At 41.0% G+C, this 26,622-nt stretch overlaps 3 protein-coding genes and 1 long non-coding RNA gene across 4 annotated transcripts; 3 read left to right on the top strand and 1 right to left on the bottom strand.

Annotated features, from left to right (window-relative positions):
- The first annotated feature begins 154 nt into the window (after positions 1-154).
- On the top strand, positions 155-3,978 carry LOC102710057 (golgin subfamily A member 5). Its single transcript, XM_015841751.2, has 14 exons — positions 155-276; positions 357-401; positions 524-622; positions 1,085-1,195; positions 1,583-1,757; positions 1,894-1,950; positions 2,071-2,207; positions 2,298-2,357; positions 2,444-2,521; positions 2,674-2,744; positions 2,836-2,900; positions 3,229-3,287; positions 3,369-3,452; positions 3,529-3,978. The coding sequence occupies exons 1-14, from the start codon at positions 199-201 to the stop codon at positions 3,595-3,597; spliced, it is 1,188 nt and encodes a 395-aa protein (XP_015697237.2). The 5' UTR covers positions 155-198; the 3' UTR covers positions 3,598-3,978.
- Positions 3,979-4,923: 945 nt separating this feature from the next.
- Positions 4,924-6,203, top strand: LOC107305182. The gene is made up of 2 exons (XR_001551294.1): positions 4,924-5,029; positions 5,717-6,203. It is a non-coding gene; the product is annotated as an uncharacterized LOC107305182 (long non-coding RNA).
- Positions 6,204-6,262: 59 nt separating this feature from the next.
- On the bottom strand, positions 6,263-10,227 carry LOC102714319 (IQ domain-containing protein IQM2-like). The gene is made up of 10 exons (XM_040528067.1): positions 10,086-10,227; positions 9,062-9,676; positions 8,820-8,934; positions 8,525-8,590; positions 8,349-8,437; positions 8,165-8,255; positions 7,906-8,052; positions 7,700-7,792; positions 7,521-7,622; positions 6,263-7,407 (listed from the first exon to the last, which is right to left on the bottom strand). The coding sequence occupies exons 2-10, from the start codon at positions 9,553-9,555 to the stop codon at positions 6,664-6,666; spliced, it is 1,941 nt and encodes a 646-aa protein (XP_040384001.1). The 5' UTR covers positions 9,556-9,676; positions 10,086-10,227; the 3' UTR covers positions 6,263-6,663.
- Positions 10,228-19,657: 9,430 nt separating this feature from the next.
- LOC107305065 lies at positions 19,658-25,569 on the top strand. The gene is made up of 3 exons (XM_040527934.1): positions 19,658-20,022; positions 20,142-20,477; positions 24,440-25,569. The coding sequence occupies exons 1-3, from the start codon at positions 19,753-19,755 to the stop codon at positions 24,968-24,970; spliced, it is 1,137 nt and encodes a 378-aa protein (XP_040383868.1). The 5' UTR covers positions 19,658-19,752; the 3' UTR covers positions 24,971-25,569.
- The last annotated feature ends 1,053 nt before the right edge of the window (positions 25,570-26,622 follow it).

Raw genomic sequence — 26,622 nt, 5'->3', positions numbered from 1 at the left:
GGCCGTCGGATTGAGATCGACGGTGGGAATTTGTTTGGGCCTTTCGTTCAGAACTGGTTTGGGCCGGACCGGGCCCACTCGCAAGACACGACGTCACTGACATGTGGGTCCAGGTGAAGTTTTTCTCTCTTTTTGCGTTTTTGTTCAGCGAAGCTCCGATCAGCTCTCTCCGGCGGCTCCGCCGGCGCCGGGCGATTGATGGAGGCGGAGGTGGCGGCGCTGTCGCAGCTGCAGCTGCAGCTTGTCTCTCTCGTCTCCGAGCACCGGCTCCTCCGCGTGAGCCTGCTTGCTGGTCATCCAATGCCTTCCTCTTCCTCTTCTAGTGCCAATAACTCCTCCGCGTTACGATTTCGCAGGAGCGTGAGCGTGCCGCGCGCGAGGAGCTCCACTCCTCCGTTCAGGTCTCTCTCTCTCTCTCTCTCTCTCTCTCTCTCCGGATCGTACTTCGCTTCTCGTTGCTGGGGATTAGGATATTGGGTCGTCGTGGAGTTCTTCTTTGCTAATGCGTGTGGAATTTGTGCAGAGGTGGAAGGAGACGGAGGAAGGGCACCGGCGGGAGGCGCGGGAGCTGCGCGCCGAGGTGGCGGCGCGTGACGACGCGCTCCGGAGCCTCGAGTCCAGGGTTCGTTTGCGTGGCCCCCTTCACACTCTCAATTTCGCCGACTAGCTTTTGCTCTCGGTCTCGGCTCATGGATTTGGGTGATACGCGCGCCCTGGAGCTCGTGTGGTGTAGTTTTGATGCCTAACTAAATTACAGTTACTCACTCAAACGCATTGATGCACTCGTACAAGAATTGCCGTATGTTGTTGTGTTTCGAGGCATTTAGACGATCATTTGAGGCTATTTGACCCGGTTGTCTATCATAGTTTATATTTGTACTTTACGGAATCATAAAAATGACTATTCCTTATTCTTCGAGAAAGAAACAATGACTAGTCCTGGTGCCTGGTTGATTAGGTATACACAAAACTTGGTTCTTGATGTCTATGTTATGTAATTCCACCCTGTGGATACTTGATTCTTCCTATAGTGCTTGATTTGTACCTGTTCAGCTGAGGTTCATTGCAGTATCTTTTTTTACAGATAAAATGCCTTGAAACTGAGAACGAGCAGCTGGAGAGAAACGAAAAGGAGTTGAAACATAACATGGAGGGGCTGCTTCAATCAAAGGAGGCTTTCATAAAACATTACGAGGCAGGCGTTTACCTTAATTTCATCCCTTCTTTTCGTCAGTTAGTTTATATGGAGTTGAACTCGTTTCTATGTTTTCTTCCCACGTCAAACTCATGGTATTTGTAATAACTGCATATCTATGTGAGACTACTTGCATTAGTATGATAGTTTGTTTTCTTAATAATCGATATGCATTTGTTAGACTAAGAGTGCATCTGGAGTCTGCTTTATTGTACATTGCCTATGATCTGCCATATAATTCTGCCTTGTTATTGCTTCTGCTATTTGCATATGTTGGTTCTTAGTCTCAAGACTTGTACAGTTTTAAGACCAATTCACATATTGACGAATTACCTGTATGTGGAACCAAACTGATTATTGGCTCATGGTACCATGTTTGATAGGCAGGACTCTGCTTGTTCTTTGCGATGGACCATCCAGATGAAGGATAAACAGATTGCTGTAATTTCAGAAAAGCTGAATGCTCATATGGCTTTATTTGGTTCAGTAGGAAAGGAAGTCACTGCGGTGAAACAAGTACTCGGTGATGTGAAATGTCTAGTTAGTGACAAGGAAAATGTAGGTACGCAAATAGTTTAAACCTCTTATCCTACCATTGTTTTGCTGCTACGTCCTTCTAAATAATTGTATTTTTTATTATCTTTATTGCACTGGTGTGCATTCTTTATGCATTAATCTGATCTATGTCGCAATTTCAGCTTCTGACTTGAAGGGTAAGGTAGAGAAGATTTCTGTTCTTGAGAAAGATTTTGTTGGTATGGTTGCTTCTTGTAATATACTTAATCAGCCTCAGATTGTATTTCCATATGATGATTCCATATATGTTGGTAATCTTTGTGAATCTGCTTTCTAACTTTGATTTTTCACTTATGCAGAAAAACTTAGTTTCTTAGAAGAAAAAATAAGTAAATACCAGCTTGAACTCCGGAATAGGGCGAGGATGATATATGAATTGAGGGAACATCTTGAGGCTGAGAAACTCAACAATAAATTTCAGCCTCAACTAGAAGAAATATCCATTTTTACTGAGTTAAAAGTCATTGCAGCAATCATAGTTTTCATTTGTCCCATTTTGTTGGTTGTATCTCTTTAACGATGTTACCTTAGGAAATCTTTATTGGTGAAGGATGAGATTATTGAGAGACTGACTTCAGAGAAGCAGGTTATTCTGTTCTAAGATCATGCCTTTCCAATTGTCTGTGATACTCCAAGAATGCGAGTTGATCTTATCTGTTTTTCTTTATTCAGGCAATGCATATGGAGCTTCACAACATGGAGATTGCTTTACGGAAATTTCAAGACATATTCACGAGTATGGGGGATGAGGTGAGACCATGAGATGCAAATATTGAAAACTTTTTAATTGCATTATCTCATTTGTGCATTTCAGTCTTGCCGTGCAGGATTATTCTTCATATACATAAATTGGTTGCCTTTTATTTAAAACTGAGTATCTCTATAACCCATTTATATATCAGGTAATGGTAAGAGGTCCACCTGTTTCTAATAGTCAGGATATACAAGATGTGAATAAAGAGCAACTAGAAAGGTGATGCTCTATTCAATACTTTGAATTCTGAACAAGAAATTTATTTGAATCGTAGTCATAATATGGTACTAATATATCATTGTGCAAACAGCATTCCAGGCAGTCAGTGTGAACCACCTAATGAGCATACCATGACAACTGTTGTTGATGAAGCAGGTATTATTATTTTTTACAGCGCTTTTAAATTGCTGTTACAGGTTCTTTGGTAGCTCTGTTATCATAAAGATATTAATAACCTGTTCTAGCGTGTAAGTCTATACATGGACATTAATTAATTGAATAATTCATATTACTTTTCTCCTTCAGGTATTTCTGAACTCTCTTCCATCAATGTTTAGTTTTTTCAACCACGTTAGTCAGTTACTGAGTTACTTGGTGCCCTATCCTTGGTGATAACCATAGCATGCTTATTTCTTTAGTCAAATGTAAACCACTATTAGTACATAGTTACATATTTCATTAACAGTCACTACTCCCAATGTAGAATCTAAGTCGGAAATGGACCCAGGCAGCAAGCAAGCACAAAGCCAATCATCCCTTATGGCAAGTAAACATACAATTGTATTGATTCTCTCACAATCCCATATTCCACGGTTTTAAGTGAATTTATTCATATGGATGCAGCATTCTGCCTTGCCACCCCCAGAGCCAGTAAATGCAAATGCCGAAACAGATGAATGCCTTCGTGGATCGGAAGATATTGACATGGTAAACACTAAAATACACTCCCTGTTGTCTAATGCTATGCTCTGACTTCGGTGCTTACGTGGTTTGCTTGTTACAGGATAATTCGTCCCCGGCACAGCGAACCGATTCTGTGAACCCAAACCTTGAGTCAGAAGACAAGCCCTGAGTTACATCTATGTTTCCTTTTAGCGGCGCTGTATCATCAATGCCAGTGCCAAGCATTGCAGCTCATGACCCATGCTCAGTGCTCAGAACCGATTCCTTGTATGTATAGCATGTTACTCCAGTTAGCCTGTAGAGATCAAGACGATACAGTGCTGCATTTATTTCTCTCTCTCTTTTTTATTATTTTCGACTTCAAATGTGTGCTATCTAGAGTAGTAGCTAGTCATGGATAGTTGGGGCACGCAAGAATCACGGTACTGTGTATTCCTTTGAAGTTAATGTAAATGTGTGTTGTGATGTCTCTTTAGCAACATGGCAATGTGATGAATCCTGTGGACGATTTCAGTCTAAGACTTGTGGGGTGATTTTTTGGCTCTCTTGTTGAAAAAGCTAAACGGCATATTTACAAATAAAAATAATTTATATAGAATTTTTATATGCGTACTCTTATCGATCTAAAAGCTAAGATTAAAAAATAAACTAAGGTGAAAAAAATAAAATCAACTCTAAATTTAAGACTGAAAATTCAAAGTAAGCATAAACAAAAGCAAAAATAAAAAATAAAAAAAGGTGTTTGTATATTGCGAGAGATGATCACTTCAGCTAAGAGTTGGGTTACAATAAAGAATGTAACTTTGCTAAAACCCTCTTTAGGTGTCGATGGCTTTTGCTCGCAAAATCAATGGAATATTTTTTTTTCATTTATGAATAAAATAAGTGTTTATAACATTGGATTAAATTTGAACCACTAAAGGCTTGGAGTTGAAACTTAAGTCAGGGCGGGCAGAGAGAGGATAAACCCAAAATGTTTTCGACTATAAAGCCAACTAATCTATGCTGCGTTTTTTTCCTCAGCATTTCTTTTTTTTGATTTTTCCTCACCTTTTATGTGCAAGTTTCCCAAACCACTAAATGGTGTGTTTTTTACAATAATTTTATATAGAGTTTCATCATATAAACTTTCTAAACAGATTTTTAACTTTAGCAGTTATTTTTATCATTTATATCATTAAATAGTGATAATAAAATATATGAAAAGCTAAACAATCGCCCTCATCACTGGCTTAAGAAATTCATAGATTTCGATCCATAATTACATAAATAACGTATGGATGAATCAATTTGTTTACATATTTGATTAATATAAAATTATAATTAACTTTAATTTAACTTACAAACTTCGAACTCAAACTGATCCAAACAGCGACCATGTTTTCGAGAAGTTGTTAAAATAGAATTTGTTAAGCCTGCCGGGCCCGGCCCGGCCCAACAGGTCAACAAACCACTCAGCGCAGCTCCCTCTATATAAACCACCCAAGACGAACCCTAGGGTTTCCACCCTCGCATCCACTCCTTCCTCCTCGCGCCGCCGTCGCCGCCGGAGCAGCAGCCTCATCTCGTCGTCGTCGTCTCTAGCAGCCGGAGAAGAGAAGGTGCGTGCGTATCCTCCCCCCCCCTCTTTCCCCCTTCCTTCGCCCGTGGCGTGTTCATGGCTCTCTTGGAAGCCATGGACGCGCGCCGCAGCGCTGCGCGGCGTGGTGGCAAGCTAGATAGATCACCATGTCGACGTCGTCGCTGCTGGCATCCCCCATCTGCGCTCGCGGTTCCGTTTGGTATCAAAGGCGGTAGATTGATAGGTAGGTAGTCTTGTGCGCGTGAATCGGTCATTGTTTTGATCGATTTTGTAGATTTGTGCATAGGATGAGTGAATCGCTAATCTCTCTGTACAAGCGGATTTGTGCATATCGCTAATTCGGTTATTGTTTTGTAGATTCGGTTATTATTGTAAACGATGTCTTGTATGGATTCCTTTTTATTCATAATCTTCTGCTTGCTACAGCGCGATTGCTGGGTCAAGCACTTAATCATAGTTCAGTAGTTTAGTGTTGATCAACTGTAGCAGTGTATTTTGTTGGTGAACTGTAATTGCTGGCACTAAACAATTGTAGAGTTTACTTTAGCTTGAATTGTATAGCATTTGATACTAAATTTTGATTTGATATATAAGCATGTATAATTAGAGTGCATAGTAGTATTGGGGATAACTGCAATTAAGTTGCCTACTGCTGTTTCACCTAAGAAATCAGTTTCACTTAACCGTGTGTTTCCTGCTTGTGCAGCATGGATACCCAGGTCAAGCTTGCCGTCGTGGTGAAGGTGATGGGCCGCACTGGCTCGAGGGGTCAGGTGACCCAGGTCAGAGTGAAGTTCCTGGACGACCAGAACCGTCTCATCATGAGGAACGTCAAGGGCCCGGTGCGCGAGGGCGACATCCTCACCCTGCTCGAGTCTGAGAGGGAGGCCAGGAGGCTGCGCTGAAGCTGGTGTTCGTGTTATTTCGTGGTTCCTGCCGTTAAAAGTAAAATGCCAGATCGTCGCCTTATTTTGTGTACTGCTTTCTGATCCAGTTCTTGAACAATGGTTTGTCTTTCTGAGTAGGCTATATGTTATGAATTAAGAGCAATGGAAATGTAATGGGTACTTATCTGGTTGCAGTTTTGGTCTGTTGTCTAAAACTAAAATTCCATTGTTGTGAGACATAGTTATGCTCTACTGGCTTTGGGCAACATGAACCGGTTAGATGAATGCTATCTTCAATTTACTAAAGAGTGCGACATGGCTATCAAAGCTGGAAATCAGCATAATTAATTGTTTTGTTTGAGGTTGTGAATGTCTAATCCTCCTCTGTACTTCACTCTCAGGTTCATCTTCTGGTTCTTATGGTTTGATTAACAAATGCATGTTCTTGCAATGAACCCAGCAATGTCTGATCTCTTCTGGCAGAAATTATGGCATCCATTATTTTCCTCCAGAAACCTTTAATTTCTGTTGTGCCTGAACCTTGAATAAATCCTACTTGCTATTACATCTCCCTTGAAAGAAACATCTTATTACTTGTTCACTGCAAGTCACAGTGTGTTTTCTCTACACATCTACAAAACCAAAGAATGGCAGTCCCATCTCCCCCCCCCCCCCCCCCCCCCCCCCCTCACTCGCTTTACACGCATCATCCTCCAGTAAAGAAAGAGAAGCAGCACTGCCTTTGCAATTGCATGCAATGTTAACACTAGAAAGCAGCCCAAGTAGCACTCCTCTGCCTTGGCTTCAGGCTCAGCCCCATGTTGTCACCTTGGGTTGTAGGGCTACAGCCAAATCTTGCAACTGGGATGCTATTTGGTGTCAAGGGGCTTGGCCTCGGTGACGAAAACCTCGCCGACTTGTCTCCTCGAGGTGACAGGCTGACCTCCTCCAATGCGCGGAACTGGAGCTCCGATGGGTAGTCGCGAACGCACCCGATCCGAGGTCCAGCTCCAGTGCTCCATTGGAAGGACAGTTGCTTCCCCAGCTGGTATGATTTCATGGCCTTCTTGGAGTTGATACGGCTCAGGATTAGCTCCTCTGGTACTTCCACCAGCTCATCTTCTTCGTCACCTCCCTCTTCGAACAGGTTCTTCTTGCAGAAGGCGAGGCACTCCCCGAACATGGTGGAGTCCTCGTCCATGTCCTTCCTAACCGGTGACGGCTTTCCTTTGCTGTCTGTGGCAGATAGGTCTCTGCTGTTGGAACTGATCAGCAGCCTGGTAGGCCGCTTCCCTTGCAGCTTGTTCACTGATGTGGATTTCCTGATTGTCGGTGTGGTCACCATGGTGGGTGCGCCACTGCTGATCTTGGTTTCTTCAGTGTCATGGTGTTGTGCTATTTGTGCATTCTGGTCTTCCTTGTCGGGCTGGCAGAGTTCGGTTAAGTCCTGCCTAGAATGGCTGCTCCTGAGGCTGAATTCGGGATCGTCTTCGTCTTCTGAAGGGTTCAACTGTAGCAAAACCGAAAAACGGCACACCAGTCAGCCAGTCAGTTCAAAGAAAACTCTAGCAGTGTTTATATTTGCCTGCAAATGAATTGTGACATTCACACTTGGCTTCTCACCATAACATTGGTCAGATCTACATTCCTCTCCTTCAGGAAGTTCATGAACTCCTGAAAATTCTGCTCTGTCGGGCGATAATGCCCGCTGTGAGGCCATACTGCCTGAAACAAGCCAATCTCGAGAGTCAGAAAGAGCAAACGCAGTGTTGCTCGTAGAAATCGACAAATCCCCAACATACCTTCAAATTTCCATCCTCCACAACTAGTCTCCCTGCAGCTGATGTAGCTCCCCCTGCCAGGAAGCTGGAGTGCTGGAATGTGCCCTTCTGTTTCTATAATCGTGTCGCAAAAACCCAGCATCTCATCAGTTTTTGGAGTGTTTGCAAGATGAAGAAATGTAGCGATAGTTTGTCAAGGAAGTGCCATGGATGCAGTAGCCATCTACCTCACCAATGTAGAGAGTCTTGCATGTGCTCAGCACAAAGATCCATTTTGAGCCCTTTCGGCTTTTGGTTGTATCGACGATCTGACGGTTCAGTTTGTACATTAGCCTCGAATCCTCGACAATCACTTCATAGGATTCCCTCTCTTTCTACAGTCCCAGAACAAACATTTCTCGTTAGTCAGATGCAATTTCTGCAGCTAGGCAGTTTCTCAATGGTTGGTTCGGATTTTCAGATCAGAAGAAGAATGAGGGAACTTACAGGGCCAAGGTACTTGATGCATTGCTTATGCAGCTTCCATCTTGGGCAGTGCTCTTCTAAGTTGACATCTTTCCCTTCACCTACATCCAACCTGTTCTTCAGAATCATAAAAATCGTCAGTAACCTTATGTGTCAACTGGGTTCAAAGATGTGAAACATTCTTCAGAGATTTGCAGACTCGCACCAGTAGAAGAATGGCTGCTTGCTCTCACAGTGGAGCCAACAGTGGTAGTAGTAGTGCAGATTGTGCCCATACCGATGTCGAGGATCGATCTGATAATCGGACATGAGATCAAATTTCAGTTTTCCTTGGATGCAATCATGAAAATAGTGCTTGGAGATCATGTTTGAAGCATGTACCGCCTCAAGCCAGTGCTGCAGAGCAAGTTTCTGGGCCTTCTCATCCTTGGACAGACCTTTGCCAACCTAAAGGTGATAGCAACACTACACCTATGTCAGTAATGCAGTATAAATTCCATGCTAACTGAAATAACAATCATGCCTATGTTAAAAGTTCAGAAATCAATTCCTCATATGACACTGAATTTGCGAAACACCCTCCTCGCCTCATCGACAAGGAGGGTCTAGGGCTCTAGGTCCACGTGTCAGTGAGCAAATGATGTGGACGATAAGGGATGATGCAAATGGACTCTACCTTGGCAGCCCTCATTCTTGCCCGAGACCATCTTGAGACCGCCGTCTCGGGCTTCTCAATGTCGAAAAATGACACCGAGTTCCGCTTGAGCAGCGCGAAATCGAGCAATTTCCACCTAAATTTCAAGCATCACACAATTCAAACACAACTAATACATTTACGGTGTTCTCTACCGGTAATATTCTACGACAAAAAAATGCACAAAAATTTGCATTTTGCATGAGGATCATAGTACTACATACCATCTCTGCTCGACGAGAACGGCACAATCTGCGAGCTGCCTTCTCGTCCTGAAACTCTTGTACACCTTCTGCAGCCTGACTGCGGCCGCCTGGTGCTCCGGGCTACGCAGTCCGGCCACCGCCGGAGACTCCGGTGACCGGTCTCCGGCGGCGGCCGACGTGAATCTCGACGGACTGGCAGTGGCATTCGGCTTGCTGCTACTGCTGCTGTCCTGCTCTGGGCTCCTGATGGATATCATGGTCTCCATCTGAACCGGGTCAGCCTCTCTTCTCTTGAAGCTCAGGGAGCCTTCTATGATCAGCTTCCCGCCGGAGCCGCCGAACGCCGGCTGCAATGCCGGCGACGGCGATGGCGATGGCGAGTGTGACTCGGCGGCGGCGGCCTCCTCCATCTCCATGGCGTCGAAGCTGAGGGACCGGATGAACAGCCTGCCCATGTTGTCCTCCATTGCTGGCAGGTAGTCGTCTGGTGGGTATGAGATTGACAGCCCCATCTTTTCTTGGCTTCGGGCCTCAAGGTGATGATGCAAGCTTTGTCTGTCGTCTTCTTTGCACGTTTTCCTCTTGTTTGATTGATCTGATTCCTCTTGCTGTTAATCCAAAATGCAAGTTATCCTGTGCAAATAAAAGCTAATTATGTTCCAAGGAAGAGTTTCACATTTTCAGAACAAATTTCATGTTCATTTTCATTCATTTGTTTTTCTTCTTTGAAGAACACCTTTTCATTTTTTGTTGGTAGTTTATAGTTTTTCAAGAATATATCCCATTCTAGGGCAAATGAGAAGTATAACAAGATTCAATCTTGCAACCAAAGAAAACCAAAGGAAAGAATGTATGACAAACTCAGCAAGAACACATCAACACATCAATTTCTAATTTCTTCAAAGAAGCAGCAACCTGTTCCCAAAATGCACCATTCATCTACCCCCCTTCTTTTTTTCCCTCAACATTGAAAGTTACAATCTACACAACATATGAACAGCAAAACAAAAGAATAGGAACAATCAAGAACAGAGAACTCTACCTTGTTGTTTGCCTCCTAATCCAATCACCTCAGAGAATTAGGAACAGCTTAATTATGAGACAGGGATGTGGGACAGAAGGGCAATAAGAGGAGATTCAGGAGCAGCCAAACATAAATAGGGCCATAGCCATGGAAGGAAGGAAGGAAGGTTGCAAGAGCACAGGGTAGCTTGCCTCAAAGCCCCTCAAGCCTATAAATAACAAAGCAAAACTTGGGGCCATCCCAGTCCCAGTGTTGTCAAAAAGAAAAAGGGTCACTGACAATTTCGGTGAGTTAAAAACTCTATAATATTGGTAGATAACTATGAGACATGCAAGCATGGATTAAACAGCTTTCACACTAGTCCACCTTCAGGTGGTGTTTAGGTTGAGAAAATTTTTGGGAGAAGTGTCACGTCAAATATTTGACCGGATATCAGAAAGGGTTTTCGGACACGAATGAAAAAACGAATTTCACAGCTAGCCTAGAAACCGCGAGACGAATCTTTTGAGCCTAATTAATCCGTTATTAGCACATGTTTGTTACTGTAGCACTTATGGCTAATCATGGACTAATTAGATTCAAAAGATTCGTATCAAGATTTCTTCCGTAACTGTGCAATTAGTTTTTTAGTTCATTTATGTTTAATGCTTTATTGAGGTGTCCAAAGTTCGATGTGATGTTTTTTTAAAAAAAATTAGGAACTAAACAAGGCCTCAAGCATTCTGAATTAAAGACAAAGAAAGAGAAATGTGGTGTCAAGAGATGGCTGGTCTATTCTGAGTTTTTTTTCCTTAGTTTGTTTATGGAAATTGTTACGCGTACGGCTCAGCCATCCGACTTACGTACGATCCAATTAATCAACGGTCGTAATTAATCAACGGTCGTAGTGTAACTCACTTGACCCCTTTATCTAATTAATTATTACAGTGTTTCGGTTATATATAGATAGTACAATTAAGTATAGCGGGACTGTTTGTTTATCGTCTCTACTTGTAAAATAAACTAAAATTAACCCCATGCTTATAAAAAAAAACTATGGATGCTTTCAATATGTGCTCTTTACTGACCCATTGAGAGTAATCTCATCCACACATTGTGTTAAAGAAATTATCAGCACTCTGCAATCCTAATGAATGTTTTCACCTGGCATTTATTCTGCTAAACCATTTGTGCACACTGTTGCTTGCAGAGTTTTATCATCAAACACCCTCTCAAAAGCATGTTGCCGACACTTCACATCAAAGAGAGGCACTGGGGCTTTAACCCAGATGCTGATAAAAATGGAGATCTTCTGATCCACAGCATTATTTTTATCCAGGTGCTGCGTCGATGACAAAAGGAGAAGTCACTTTCTGTTGGCGGTTGAATGAATCTTGTGTAGGGCCAAGGGCAACAATCACTTGCCAGGTGCAAGCTAGAACTCCTAGCTAGCAAGGAGATCAAGCTAGCAAAGGTGGCAACAACTCCCCTCTCTCTCACTGACCAATTCTCTCCATCCTAGCCAAAGTAACCTTGTGGTACAAGATGGTCTCTTTGATGGGGATCCATGGCACTGCATTCTGATTTGTCTCATCAAAACTTTTGTCCATAACAATTGGACACTGACCTCTTCTGATCGAAAACACAGAATCATCCCTAGAGAACAAGACGCTGCATCATCAATGTACTTATTGATCTTGTTTGAATTGAAAATGCACGCAGAGAGAGGGAGGAAAAATGGAGAGAGATGGTTGCAGTTGGTCAAGGGGACAGAGGCTGTACTCAGCACCGGCAGGCTACTCGAGCTGGCTGCTGCTGTACGTATCCGTACTTACGATGGCACAGCCTCTCCGGCCGTAGTCCGTGCAGGTTCGCACGTACGGTGACGGTGTGCATTTTCAATTCAAACAAGATCGAGTATTCTATTGGTCGTCGATGTTTGAAGAAGGATGAGATTATGAGAAGTGAGTTCTTAGAAACCGGGAATTTTGGGGTTTTTTAACTTTTGATTTTTAGTTTATTTTCTGGAACTTCAAAATCTGAGTAACAGTTTAAACTGCTTGGAGAAGCTGAAGAGTTTAGGAAAGAGCTACAGCTGACATAAAAATCTTTTATTATTGTAGGATCCAACTTTACTGTTCAGGATCCTTTGAAACATGATATTAGGAAAAAAAAGAGAGAAATAGAAAAAACACGTGATTTTGACATGAATGCACGTACAAGACAATATGTTTAAAAAACATATAAATAGTATGGAAATGATCATTTAATTAGACCGTAGAAAAAATACATGAATTGGATGAGGGCGAGACTCAAAGAATTTTTTTGAAGAAGTTGGAGCCATTGCTAACTTTTATCCAAAATCTATTTGCATTGAGTCATTTTTAGAAATTTTACAGGATTAAAAAGTTCCAAAATCGCTTGTTTCAAAATGCTAAACAATTTCTTTAAATCTTTTGTCTGAAAGGGAGCATTCATGTTGATCCTGATGGTTCATGGAAGGGAAATGATTTTGTTTACAAGGTGACTTAAAAATACTCAATCTGTTTTACAATATAAGAATTTCTAGCATTGCCTAGGATACTAATGAATCTAGACACATATATAAATTATATATATTTATTAACGAATGAGTTTAGATGAGGCTAGAAAGTCTTATAATATAAAACGAAGAGTCCATCTAACCTCGATTAATACCAACGAGTATTCGTGAATGGACCGGAATATCTAAAGTAGAGAAAGACATATTTCGTGTGCTTAAAAGCTTACTGCAGAACCTTGTCTTTTAACAGTTCCATAGTTTTTGTCTGTAGAAATGTCATAGGTGTGACAAAGAGAACCTAATTACGCATTAATATGATTAATTATGTGATTATTGTTAAAGAGTAACAATATCTTTACATCACTAATGCATGGATACCACGTCGTTTTGGACTTACTACCTACCCATATACACTTAGGTTAAGTAACAATGAAAATATTCTTGTCATTTTATATAAATGCTCAAACAAAACCTCCACATCACTAAACATTGATGCCTGCATGCTATATCGCTCCTCCTGTACATATTTAGATTAAATAACAATAACAATAAAACACAACAATAATAATGAATTAATCATTGTACTGTAAATCACCTAACTAAGGGCCCGTTCTGGGAATATTTATTTTCCAAAAAATATCACATTGAATCTTTTTTAGAAGTATTAAATATAGATAAAAAAACTAATTGCATAATTAGAGAGAAATCGTGGTTCGAATCTTTCGAACCTAATTAGTCAATGATTAGGTATAAAAGATTTATATTGTGGTTTTCAGACAAGCTATGAAATTTATTTTTTTATTCGTGTCAAGAACCTTATCCAACGTCCGATTAAATATCGGACATAATAAAAAAATTCACGGAACTAAATGCGCACTAATCTTCACATCAGTGTAGACACTGGTGCATGCACGCCACATCGCTCTGCCATCTGCATAGCGCACGCACACACTGACCGAGGTTTGATTGTGCCAACAGCAGAGTACAGCCTCGCCACAGCTGGCAGGAGGACGAGCCTGTTTGGTTAATTGCGACCTGTTGTTGTTAAAAGTGTAACCGCGTTGCCTAGCTCATCGAACAGCTGCTCAACTTCAGGCATATACTATCAATCTCCAATTTTTCGTTTTTTTATACTTATAAACTAAAATTTTTATCTTTTAATTTAAAGTTAATTTTTAGATCTAATTTTATGTGTTTTTATTGAAGTTTATTTTCAACTTGATTTTTAGATGGTTAAGAATACGTATATAAAAGTTTTATTTATAAATTAGTTTTTGTTAGTAAAGCAGGGCCAGAAGCTGACTGATGAGCTGATGGTATGTTGCTACTACTACTACTGAAGTGCAGTGTGCAGGGGCATTTCATTGGAGGTTTGGAGAGGAAGATGCTAGCTAGCCAGCTTACCTTAGCTAGATACATTTGCATCTGCATGATCTGATGAGGATGATGAGGGGGACTGGTGATTTGCACCTCCATCTCATCAGCAGAGGGCGTGTTTTAAAGTAATGATGGATGATTGATGGAACTGGGTTTATAATAATTATTTAAGGGTGCAAACGAATGGATTTAATTTTATGTTTAGTCCCAAAAATTTTCTTCCAAAAACATCGCATCGAATCTTTGAACATCTAAATAGAGCATTAAACATAGATGAAACGAAAAACTATCTGCACAGTTATGTGAAAATCGTGAGACGAATCTTTTAAGCATAATTAGTCCATGATTAGGCATAAGTGCTACAGTAACCTACATGCGCTAATGACGTATTAATTAGGCTCAAAAGATTCGTCTCGCGGTTTTTAGACGAGCCATGAAATTTCTTTTTTTATTTATGTCAAAAACTCCTTCTGACATCCAGTTAAACGTCTGATGTGACACCCAAAAATTTTTATTTCTCCAACTAAACGTCTGAAAGTGGAAAACTTGACTTAAAAGAAGTTATATAAGAAATACCTATGTTTCTGAAAAAAATTGTACTCCTTCAATTCCATTCGTAGTTTCATCCTAGGTCAAACTTACATGACTTTGACCGAGTTTACGAGAAAAATACACTAGCCTCAATATAACTTATAAGTCCTATAAAATAAGTCTAGGTAATACATCTATTTGTTAATTTGTTATTATAGATATTACTGAATATCGAGTTGCCAAAATTGGAGAAGTTAACATAGTACAAAACTAGAACATATCTTATCATTTGAAATAGAGGAAGTAGCATGTAGAAACTTAAGAGACATGCCTATAATAATCCATAATCCGTTACCTAGAAATACCACAGTGACCTGACTGGCTGGTGAGAGTGAGCCATGGCTAATATAGGCCCCATTTTAGTACGTGCGTATGCTTTCGTGGCTTTATGAAATGATGATTCATGATCGGCTACCTAGGCCCTTCTAGTTTGACTTTTTTCCTAAAATACCAAACGACATATATATAAATAAAAATAATTTTAAATAAAACTTATATACATGTTCTTAACAATCTAGAAGCAAAGGCTAAAAAATACAATTATAAAAATCTTAAAATCAAATTCAAATTAAATGTTAAAAATTGAAAGTTTGGCTTATAAGAATAAGCATAAGCATAAGCAAAAAATGTGAGGATGCTAGTTCATGAACTTTTGGCAAAAAGTACCATATGCCAATCTAAGTAGGCCATTGATATATAATTTTCCTAATATTATTTCATCTAGCTTGGACTCAGGGATCTTGGCTCTGATGCTGCATGGAGTTATATATATTGACATAAAAAAAATGTGGTCAGTAGGAGCTAACACATCTCGGGTCATGAAATTCTAGCTTCAAAGGAAGGCCCTGAAGAAATGCAACCTACCAAAGACAGGTATTTCACACACAGAAACAGAGTGATATTTCTCCTGACAAAAAGCCTTATTAGTTGCCGACTTGGCTTGACTAAGCCAGGTGTCATTACCATGTTAGATTACAACTTCAGTTTGGTCGAGCAAAAAAGGAAAAAAAAAAAGCCAGGATGCTAACCCATTTGAAGTGACTAGTTCAGACTGCATGTTAAATTAATAATTACCATGTTATTGACATGTTTGATTACTATTGTTTCGGAAGTGACCAGCTCAAACTTATGAGTGAGGTTTTGTGGTTTCAACCATGGAGGCTGATTATTTGGGCTTAACTCTGTTCAATTTTGTTTGGGCCATCGAAACATCATTTTTGTTCAGCTCTGACTAACTACTGGGCTTGACCATTTCGTCCTCTCTCGCCCACACTTAAGTTGGACTTGGATCTCACACCGCCAATGAAATATTTTCAATTCGTTTCAGGCACCTTACAGGGAAAAAGTTCAATCTAAGTCCCTTAACAGTTGGTTGAGTTTTATTCATATCCCTCGATCGCAAAATCAGATATATAGCATCCCTCAACTCAAAATTACGAAAAATCAAGTGCCACTTTAAAGACCTACTACCTCTGTCTCATAATAATTTTATTTTTCGTTTTTCTGTGTCCAACGTTTGACCATTCATCTTATTTGAAAAGTTTGTACAAAAACTTAAAAAAATTAGTCACGCATAAAGTACTATTCGTATTTTATCATCTAATAACAATAAAAATATTAATCATAAAAAATTTTAAATAAGACGAAGAGTCAAAATATTGTACCAAAAAACTGAAAAATGACGGAGGTAGTAATTACTTGTTAGGGCATAATTGGAGGCCCATACACATACGACTAAAAATTCTGTAGTTGACATCTTTGCTTCTTTGTTTTTTTTTTTTGTGCATAATTTGCACTTGATCATTGAATATATTGAAGGACATCCTTCCTGGTGAAATTATCCAAACTCTTAGGTCGTTGAATCCCATCTTCCAATTCTTCTGATATAGTCCGTTTCTCTCTTCCACGTCAACAAAAATCTGAACACGGCAATGTGCCCTTTGTACATGATCAATTTTACATTGAGTAGGTACCTAGAGGTACTAAAATTTTAGTGTAAAATTTATATAGAAAAAATGTTAGCTTCTATTACCTTCTCAGAAACCGTAAAATTATTGTTTGTACATGCCTTGTACACCCATCTCACAGGTAGGAGATTTTCTGATGGAATTTTCTGCAACTAGGAAATGAACGAATTTTGCAACCTGCATGTTCTCAAAAAAAATATATAATCAGCAAGTGAAACTTTTCCTTTCCTTTGTTAAGGGAATAAACCTCACGTTGAGTCTGAAAACACCTTTCATAATTGCTTAGAAGTTAAACAAAATGAGTGGCCATGATCAGACAAACATGGAAGCAGTAAACTCTACAGAGTTATTGTCCCTTACTCTTTTGTCTTTTCAGAAGATTCAGAGACTACCTTTCTAATGCTGTATCTAATCCTTGTCCTTCTTTTCCAGAGGTTAATTCAGGGACAGCAATTAGACAGCTCTGGGTTGCTTGAAAGAGTGAATAACCGAAAGTGGCACATCATAACTACACAAAATAAATAGATGCAAAAAGTCACAAATTTAGGAACCATTAATCCATTCATTGGCATGGCATGCTCATAAAAAGCGACTTAAATCATGTCAGATCCAACAGATGCTTTCGGAGGTTTAGCCAAAATATTCTTCCAACTCAAAAGCAGAAGCAGGGAAAGAGATGTCTGACACTCCAATTTGGAAGTGTACTGTAACATTGTCAGGTCTAAATGATGATAAGTTGATAACAGAGAAACTCAACTGCATTGCTATTCTGATGAGACTATGCATGAACATATGAACAGATGATTGATCATCCATATATAAACCCCTCTTCTGTTAAGTGAGACTGAATGCATATCTTCTTCAGACATTCACATTTCGAGTAAATGAATTGGTGTGCTTGGTGTAACCTAGGACATTTCTCTTACCAACAAGCACTGGTTGCATGAAAACGACATCTTCCTGTGAGACTGCTACCATAGTTCTGAACCTACAGAAAATCATGTCACAATTCCTGCATCGTATAAAAAACAAACAACCTCATTAACAGTTTGGCCATGTGGTTTCAGTACATGGAGGGCTCAAGTGGCAGCAACCCAGCCATCAGTTGTGACAGTAACCCTTAAACTGATATTCTTCTTCCAATGGATCCTCTTTACTTAGTATGCAATGCAAGTAGTTGAAAATATCCCTGTCTCCTATTCTTCCTGGATAAGTCTGCAAGCTACAACTACTTGTCTTTTTTTATCCTTCTTCCTGTAATTAATCAGAAAGTATTTATCATTGTCTTATTCAGTATTAAGTTGTATAATTTTTACAGCTAGAATCAAAATACAAAACAAAACTGCATTAGAGTTCTCTGATTGAACAAATGAAAGCATAATTAAAGGATGAAAGACTGAGGCCAGCAGTAAATCGTGCAACTATTATATGTATCAGGGTTTCAGCAACAATGAACCATGTTTTTTAATGCCGACATCGCCATATGATGAGATCATTGTAGGGATCAAATAGCTTAAAATCATTGGGAACCAAAAAAGGCAGGGGAAATAAAGGCTGGATTGAATTATCAGTGAGGTACTTGAGGTCCACAGCATCATGATAAATGACACACAGAAAAGCCTGGAAGTAGTCATAGATATACTAACATAGCAGAGCAGGAGGACCCATGAATTAACATGGAAGTTAAATCTTGTTAGGAAGGGCAGCTAATTGTTAATAAAAGTTTACTACTTTCTAATTTTCACTAGCTCAGCTCTGAAAGGTCTTCTCTTTGCAAGATCAATGTTCAGATATCTAGTTCAAAACTCACATGGCCAGTGGTCAGTCCTTTTTATCTTCACCTTTTATCGTATCTTTGTTAGTTTATTAGACAAAACCAAATTTTGAATTTTAAAACTTAATTTTAGGATTGAGTTTGAGTTTTTTTTCTCATCATAGTTTATTCTCTAGCATTGGCCGCTAAACCGCGAATAACAGATATACCCATAAAATATTTGTGTGCTCCATGGCTCAAGTTGGTTCCAAAAACAAAAACAAATAAATGGCTCAAGCTTCAGAAAGGTCACAAGAAGATGAAAACTTGGATTCTTTCCAGTACAAAAAGAATTTCCAATGCATGCCAAATACAGAAGAAATAATGGTAGCAGTAGGTAAGGCATACATCTGGTTGCCAGGTCACCCTCAATACCCTCCTCTTCATTCTGCATCTCACAGACTCACACTCACACACGCACAAACACACGAGCTACGAAAAGAGTTGCAGCGTCGCCTTCATCCAGCCATCATCATCTGAAGAAGAGAAGAAAATAAAAAGGCCTGAAATGCCATGTAATTTGATGCAGTAGTTGGGGAATTGTGATGGGGCCTTGAGAAGTTCACAGATCATTCTGAGCCATGATTTGAGAGGAATCATCAGATCAAGCCAACGATCTGGCTACCTGTAATCCCAGGGTCAGGTGGCCATCAGTCCAGGATGGGTTACCACACCAACAGCAAGTTCTTGTTGCTAAACTGAAGTGTCATTGTTTGCTCATTATTCTGCTTGGGCTTCACACTTGATTTTTGATCTGTCAAATCCACACTGTTCTTCTTAAAACTCTCTCTTGTTCTTATATAGATTATAGTACACTGTTTTTATGATCTTTTTTAGTTTTGTTTATAATGTTTGAGCATTATATGAAAACATCGTGATCAAACATTTTGATGATTGATTTTGCATTAGAACATCTATAGACTCAGTACATGAAAAATAATACGGATGTTTAGAAATACTTTTATGGTATACTCCAAACAGTCAAATTTATTTTTTTAACGTTGTGGGAACTAGACGTCAACTAAATTTGATTGGAGGAATTATTATTTTTTCCCTTAATTTTGTTACTATTTCAACACTAAACAAACATGATCAAAATGTTTTATTCCATATATACTAACCCCATTTTCAGCCCAAGAATCCAAGATGTTATATTGATTTTGACCCTCCCCCAACCCCCATTTCTCTTGCCTCCCTTCAAAGCTCTCCCAAGCCCTGGCCCCACCATGCCAGTCACACAAAGCAACCCCCAACCTCCCTGCCAGTGGGCCCCACGCCCACCCTCCGCCCGGGCCCACACCCAGAGACTGTCAAGTTCCCCTCTTTGTCTCTTCTCTTTATAACACACAAGTCCAGCGGCCGAGCTGAGCTGAGCTGAGCTCAGCGCGACGCGGCAGTGTGAGAAGGTGTTCGTCCATGGCGCCGCAGCTGGCCACGCTGGCGGAGGAGCCGGGAGGCGGCGAGGAGGCCGCGCGGGGGCGGCGGAGGACCGGCCTTCACGCGGCGCTCCACCGCTGGGCCCGGGGAGCGCGCATCCCGCTCCGGTTTCTTTCCGGTGGGGGAGGCGGCGGCGGCGGGTATGGTGGAGGCGGGGGGCGGCGCCCCTCCGCCGACCTGCGCGTGCTGCTGTCCGTCCTCGCATGCCCGCTCTCCCCCGTCCCCGTCCTCCCGCGCCACCCGCGCAACGTACGTACCGGTACCGTACGCCGCCGCCGCGAGCCACCTGCTCGGCCGCCGCCTCCGCCCGCCTCTTGCTATGCTGGAGCTCGTGCGCTTACGCCGTCGTGGGGGTGTGTGATATGCAGGTGGCGTCGTCGGCGCAGTACATTCTCGAGCAGTTCCGGGCGACGACGGGGTGCGCCAAGATCGAGGGCGCGGCGAAGAGCATGTACGCGGCAGGGAGGGTGCGGATGGCCATGGCGCCGGAGCCCGGCGCCGGCGCCGGTGGAGGAGGAGGCTGGCACGAGGGGTGCTTCGTGGTGTGGCAGCTCGTGCCGGACATGTGGCTCGTCGAGATGGCCGTGGCCGGGCACGCCGTCGCCGCCGGCTGCGACGGCCGCGTCGCGTGGCGCCGCACGCCCTGGCTCGGCGCCCACGCCGCGCGCGGCGGCGGCGCGAGGCCTCTCCGCCGCGCCCTTCAGGTTAGCACTGCATGTCCCCGTGCCGTGGCATCGCCATTGCCATTAGCTTTCTCCTCCAATCTAATTAGTGATTAATACTAATTTAATTAATTGGTTTTTTAATAACTAAATGTCTAAATCAAAAGAACTCAAAAGGAAAACGACCGTATGCATGCACTGTACGTACAAACGTACAAGTCTACCTAACGTGCTACAAAATAACCCAAAACAAAATATTCTGGAACGCATGGTATTGGTACCATTAATCAAGTTGCCAATACAATTATATAAATTAACATTATGACAGTTATATGAAAAATTAACATTATAACCAAAATATGTGACAGTTAATGTGATCATTTCAAAAAATTAGTGTGACCAAAATACCTTATTATGCTAATAATTTTGTAAGCACATACCATCATACAATTAGGCTGCATTCGGCATCTTGGGTTGCCAACGTTTCAAAAATAATTATTTATATAAAGTTGCTTTAAGAATCATATTAATTTTTTGATATAGTTTTAGCTAATAGTTAGTTAATGATAGATATGTTTATGTGTCAGGAGGTTAGTTCCCAACCCGAATGAGCGCATGCGTATACTTGAAAAATTAATCTTCTGGATAATGCAAGCGGCGGTTTGTACCGGACTAAGGATGCAAATAGGGGGTGATTGAACCGGATATTTATAAAAGAAAACTAATTTGTAAATAAAAATTTTATATACGTATTCTTGACAATCTAAAAAATAAACTTCTTTTTAAAAAAAACCAAAATCAACTCTAAATTTGATGATGAAAATTCAAATTTTGGCTTATAATCATTAGCAGAAGCGAAAAAATAGGAGTGTTAAACATATATAACATTTTGAACAATAAATCACATGTATTTGTAAACAAATTTTAAGCTACAATTTTTGTTCACTGGGAAGGTACCTAAAAGCAATGCGTGGTGTGTATGGGCGTGCGTGCGTGCGTACGTATAAAATCTCTGCTTTTCTTTTGCGGATCGCTTTGCTGAATACTCCTTTGCTTTTGCGCTTTAGTTTGTGTGATGGGTGTGTGGGAGTGTTCATGGCACCAAAAAGAGGGGGTGAAGAATTGGGGCATTTTGTGGAAGAAGAATCTTTGGCTGAAAAAAAAAGATGCAGATATGGCATTCTTTACATTGCCACACTGTTGCACCTCGGGATCTGAGATTGCTGCCTCTCATTTCCCTGAAAAAAATCAGATCAGTGTGTGTGTTCATAGTCTTATTACTATTGTTACTATACCTCTCTGAAGTCTGAAGCCTGAAGCCTGAAGCCTGATTTCTGTCTCAGTATTCAGTGGAATGGGATCCAGTCTGCAGACTGATGTTTCCTGCAAAGTCACACTGTTTGTCTGTTTACACGATTGCCTTGCAAAACTTGGTGTATTTGTCGAGGCATACATCTCGAGCAATTTGGCAAATGGACGGTAGTATAACCTGTGTCTGAAATTCATTGACACTCTAGTGTCAAGCAGAAGTATCATTCTTCTGTAGTGGTAAGTTTGACTAATTTGTCTAAACATACCATTAGCAGACAAGTACTGTTTTTTTACTAATCTTGAAACTTTTAAATGGAATTCTGTTGAATATTCTGACAATCGTGCGCAGATAGCTAGCTGAAAAACCATTTTATCCAGTCCTCATAGGATGATCGAATGAAAGAGTATGGATTATGATTAGGCGACCCACCTGTCCTTTGAAATTTCTAGATCTATTATTAGCTAGCGCAGCTTTAACAGCTTGGCAGTAAGAAATCTGGATGCACTACTCATGCATTCTGACTCATGTTTACCAAACATTTCAGGATGCAGCAGTGCGTATCTGAGTAGGTGTAACTGTCCTGACTGTGAGATCAATTTGGCCTATAAGGTCAATTGATTTAGACCTTTTTGTAAGGCCTCGTTTAGTTCCTATTTTTTTTTTAAAAAACATCTCATCGAATTTTTGATACCTAAATAAACATTAAACATAGATGAAAAAAAACTAATTGCACAGTTATGGAAGAAATCTTGAGACGAATCTTTTGAGCCTAATGAGTCCATGATTAGCCATAAGTGCTACAGTAACCAACATGTGCTAATAACGGATTAATTAGGCTCAAAAGATTCGTCTCGCGGTTTCTAGGCAAGCTGTGAAATTCGTTTTTTCATTCGTGTCCGAAAATCTCTTCCAACATCCGGTCAAACATTTGACGTGATATTTCTTCCAAAAATTTTAGTATAATTTAATAGTTTGAGGCCGACTCCGGTGCATATTACTTGTAGTATAATTTAATCTAGACCGCTGATCTAATTTTGTTGGACGGTTGTGATTAAATTATACTACCAACAATTTTAGGTGTAGTAGAATTCTGAGGGGTAATATCGTCTTTTTTATTGTGATAGTAAATGGGTCTTGCTGGACTTTTTTTATCCGTGCATAATATGATAAAAAATAATAAATACAAATCTAATATTAATCAAAGTATGAAAATATCCTTTTAAATCAATGGACGAGATTAGTTCTACTGACAGTATTATACTACAAGTAATATGCACCGAAGCGTTGCCCTAATAGTTTAATCAATATAGGCCCCTCATCTTTTCTCATCATCCATACTTTCTACTGCTACATTAGCTATTGGTATTAGAATTAAGTAGTGTAATTGTTTCTACTATTAGTAGAATTCATTTTTCTGGTAGTGATTTTACTGATAGTTGAAGTAGAATACTGCAAGTGAAGACCCACATTAAAGTAATTATTTTCTGAATCCTTCTAGAGACAAACAGTTTTCTCGGTCTGTCTGAAACCAATCAGAGCAACTGGACTTCTTTACATGGGTATCACCGAGAGATTGTACCTTTCTAGCAAGTGATTAGCTGAGCCAGATCAAGTTGATGAAGCACCTCATATTCCCATGTCAGATTAGTACTAATTATAGTACACACTGCATCCTGGTCAAGCTAATTAATTCCAAAGTAATTACAAGCACACCAAACTTTTACCAAATCTGTGTGGCAAAAGGTGTACGTGTGAAATGAAACTGGGGATGGGGCTACTCTCAACAAACAGTATCTCTATGCTGGATGCTCTGTACTAGTGAATACTGATGAACAGATATTAGTGGGCATCCTAGAGTGTCTTAGCTGTTTTGTACTGTGAAAAGAAAGAGGTTTTGGGCATGGTGTGTTTGATAGCATTGTAGTAGAAGTGTACTGGCTTTTCTATTTCACACAGCGTCCTCTGTCTCCTATGGCAATAAACTGCACTGCACCTGCATGTTCTTGCCTCTAATTTATGGCTCACATTTACATCTAGAAGAGAACAGAGATGTCCATGAAACAGCATAAGGACATCAAACTTTTTCTCAACAAGAACAGTGTTACAAGGACTTGGGACTCCAATAAGATGCTACCAAGTATCTGTTCATCTTCATGAGTATAGTGTAGGACTCATGGGCATCCTATATGGACACTGTTCCACAATAATGAAGCTGTCTCATAAAAAGGCCATGAGTCCATGACATGAGCCTTTATGTCTATAATTATGAAACAAATTGATGCCCCATCAATGTGCTTACCTAACAAAAATTTACAAGCACAAAAAGAGAAGAAAGAAAAACAAAAGATGAATGCAAATGCAATGGTGAACAGGTGAAGTTTCAGGTGTCCATCTAAACTAGGCGGATCTAGACATGGACAGCTTGGGCTTAAGCCTCACGCCTGGTTAAAAAAACATATTACAAAGTTAAAATTTTAGTTAAAATTTATCAAAAAATATGCATTCAATCGCTAAACCCTATACTTAGAAAATTTCTGGTTTCCCCTGATCTAAACTTGTCACGCTTAAGCTGCAGTAGTATGTATGTCTGTCTGTCTAATATGTACCAATGAGGAGTGTCCACGTGTGCATGCATGGAGCGAGCTGTGCTGTGGTGACGAAGTGTCGGTGTGCTGACGTGGCATGGATGCAGGGGCTGGACCCGGTGACGATCGCGTCGGTGTTCTCGGCGGCGGAGCACGTCGGCGAGAAGCAGGTGGAGGGCGAGGACTGCTTCGCGCTGCGGCTGGACGTGGGGCCGTCGGTGCTGTCGACGTGGAGCGACGGCGCGGCGGAGGTGATCCGGCACGGCATGACGGGCTACTTCAGCCAGCGGAGCGGCCTCCTCGCGCGCCTGGAGGACTCGCAGCTCACCCGCATCCAGGCCCCCGGGGCGCCGGCCATGTACTGGGAGACCACCGTCGCGTCCAGCGTCGCCGACTACCGCGCCGTCGACGGCGGCGCCGTCGTCGCGCACGCCGGCAGCTCCGTCGCCCACCTGGCGCGCTTCGGCGCCGACGTCGGCGCCGCCCGCGCCGTCACGCGGATGGAGGAGGCCTGGACCATCGACGACGTCGCCTTCAACGTCGCCGGGCTCTGCCCGGAGTCGTTCATCGCACCGGAGGAGGTGAGGATCAGCAGCCGCCGCTACGACGACGCCGCCGCCATCACCAAGAAGCAGTGACGTCATATGGGACAAAAGTGATCAAATGGTTATATTAATTACTCTATCTCTCTCCTAATTAGTGATTAGCTTGGTGATTTAATTAACTATTAGTTATGAGATTTGCTTCAGCCCAACAAAAAGTAACAAAAAGTATTTCGTGGTACCAAATCGTTTCTGATTATTAGATCTAACGGTGTACATTCTACTCAGCTAAATCCAATGGGGGGAAACAATTTGGTATCTTGAGATATCGGTATCTCGAGTTACTTTTTGTTAGACCGGAGCAAATTTAATTAGTTAACCCGGTGGATCTTAATTACTCTCATCATCTTGTAACCTGCAAGAGACAGCATGTGTGGCATATAATTCCTAGTTACTCTTTGCTAGCTATAGGTGAGTGTAATTTTTCTTTCTTTCTTTCTTTCTCTCTTTTTTCTCTCTTTTACCTGTTAATTGATGAGTGTGAGGGACTGGGATGCAATCATGCACCTATGTTGTACATATGCCAGTACTACTGGAATCACAAGAACAATCAGTATGAGTTAAGGGTTACACACTTGAGTCTCGAAGTCCTGTAAGAATTTTTCTTTTTTTTTTGGAGGCAAAGGGAGTAAATTTTAGGCTGTGGGGGTGGTTAAACACAACCCAAAAAAAATTAAACGTGGTAATAAAGTTAAACAGACCAAAATGTAGCAAGTTTTGAGCCACCGTTAACATTAACAATTAAGCTGTTCGAAAATTTAGCCCACGCACAACATTAAAACTGACCAAAATGTATCCCAGTGATAACATTAATCACGCTGAAAATAGCTGACAAATCATATTGGTAAATTGTAGAAACTTGTCTCACAACCACCCGAAATTAAGGGCTCCTTTGATTCAAAGGATTGGTATAGGAATTTTGTAGGATTCACAATCCTATAGATTTTTTTTATTATGTATGTCTTTGATTCATAGGAAAGAAAAGGAAAGGAAACATTCATTAGAATTGTATTCCTTTAGTTCATTTTCATAGGAAAATAATAAAGATGTCTAACCTCTTTGGAAACTTTGTGGAAGAAAAATCATGTGTTTTTTCTATAGCTCTATCAAAGGGCACATTTCATCTTTTCCTGTGTTTTTGATTCCCACGGGATTGAAAAATCATACTACTTCAATTCCTATGTTTTTTCTATTTCTGTGTTTTTCGTATCCTGCGAATTAAAGGGGCCCTAAGCAGATAATATTAGGCCCACTCTCAACATTTAAACAGGCCAACATCTAGCCCCATCGTCAACATTTCACAGGCCAAATTCTGTCCAACCGTATAAATTTAGTCCAAATTTAGCCCATGAAATCGGCCCACAGAACGAACCGCCAATCTAGCCCACCGTCCACTTTTCGAGAAGGCCCAACAAAAACTACGGCCCACAAGACGCAGCACGTTTAGAAAGCGGCCCACCAAAAGGCCCAAAAGCCCAACGAAACGAAACAGAACAAAGCCCGCCAAACAGAACAAACGAGGCGAGCCAATTTTATTCATGGGCTCAATTTTGGGTTGTAGTCTGAAAGTTTTCGTGAACAGAACAATGTGGGCCATATTTGTTTATGGGCTAAACTGTGTCTTATCTAGTACAAGCCCATTATGGAGACAAGTTGAAGTGGTTTATATGGCCAGTGAACAAGACAGC

This window comes from Oryza brachyantha, chromosome 10 (assembly GCF_000231095.2).
Source record: "Oryza brachyantha chromosome 10, ObraRS2, whole genome shotgun sequence".
Lineage (NCBI taxonomy): Eukaryota > Viridiplantae > Streptophyta > Magnoliopsida > Poales > Poaceae > Oryza > Oryza brachyantha.
Note: the sequence above shows the minus strand (reverse complement) of the source record. Positions and strands in the feature narration are given on the sequence as shown.

What these genes read in the sequence shown, in the direction of transcription:
- LOC102714319 (XM_040528067.1), bottom strand. Translation starts at nt 9,555, where the DNA reads ATGGGGCTGTCAATCTCATACCCACCAGACGACTACCTGCCAGCAATG. An exon ending in AAGCAGCCATTCTTCTACTG is followed by an intron (nt 8,256 to 8,348) that starts GTGCGAGTCTGC and finishes TCTGAAGAACAG; the next exon opens with GTTGGATGTAGGTGAAGGGA. An exon ending in AGACTCTCTACATTGGTGAG is followed by an intron (nt 7,793 to 7,905) that starts GTAGATGGCTAC and finishes ACACGATTATAG; the next exon opens with AAACAGAAGGGCACATTCCA.
- LOC107305065 (XM_040527934.1), top strand. Translation starts at nt 19,753, where the DNA reads ATGGCGCCGCAGCTGGCCACGCTGGCGGAGGAGCCGGGAGGCGGCGAG. An exon ending in TCCCGCGCCACCCGCGCAAC is followed by an intron (nt 20,023 to 20,141) that starts GTACGTACCGGT and finishes TGTGATATGCAG; the next exon opens with GTGGCGTCGTCGGCGCAGTA. An exon ending in CTCTCCGCCGCGCCCTTCAG is followed by an intron (nt 20,478 to 24,439) that starts GTTAGCACTGCA and finishes GCATGGATGCAG; the next exon opens with GGGCTGGACCCGGTGACGAT.
- LOC102710057 (XM_015841751.2), top strand. Translation starts at nt 199, where the DNA reads ATGGAGGCGGAGGTGGCGGCGCTGTCGCAGCTGCAGCTGCAGCTTGTC. An exon ending in TCTTGAGAAAGATTTTGTTG is followed by an intron (nt 1,951 to 2,070) that starts GTATGGTTGCTT and finishes TCACTTATGCAG; the next exon opens with AAAAACTTAGTTTCTTAGAA. An exon ending in TTCAGCCTCAACTAGAAGAA is followed by an intron (nt 2,208 to 2,297) that starts ATATCCATTTTT and finishes TAACGATGTTAC; the next exon opens with CTTAGGAAATCTTTATTGGT.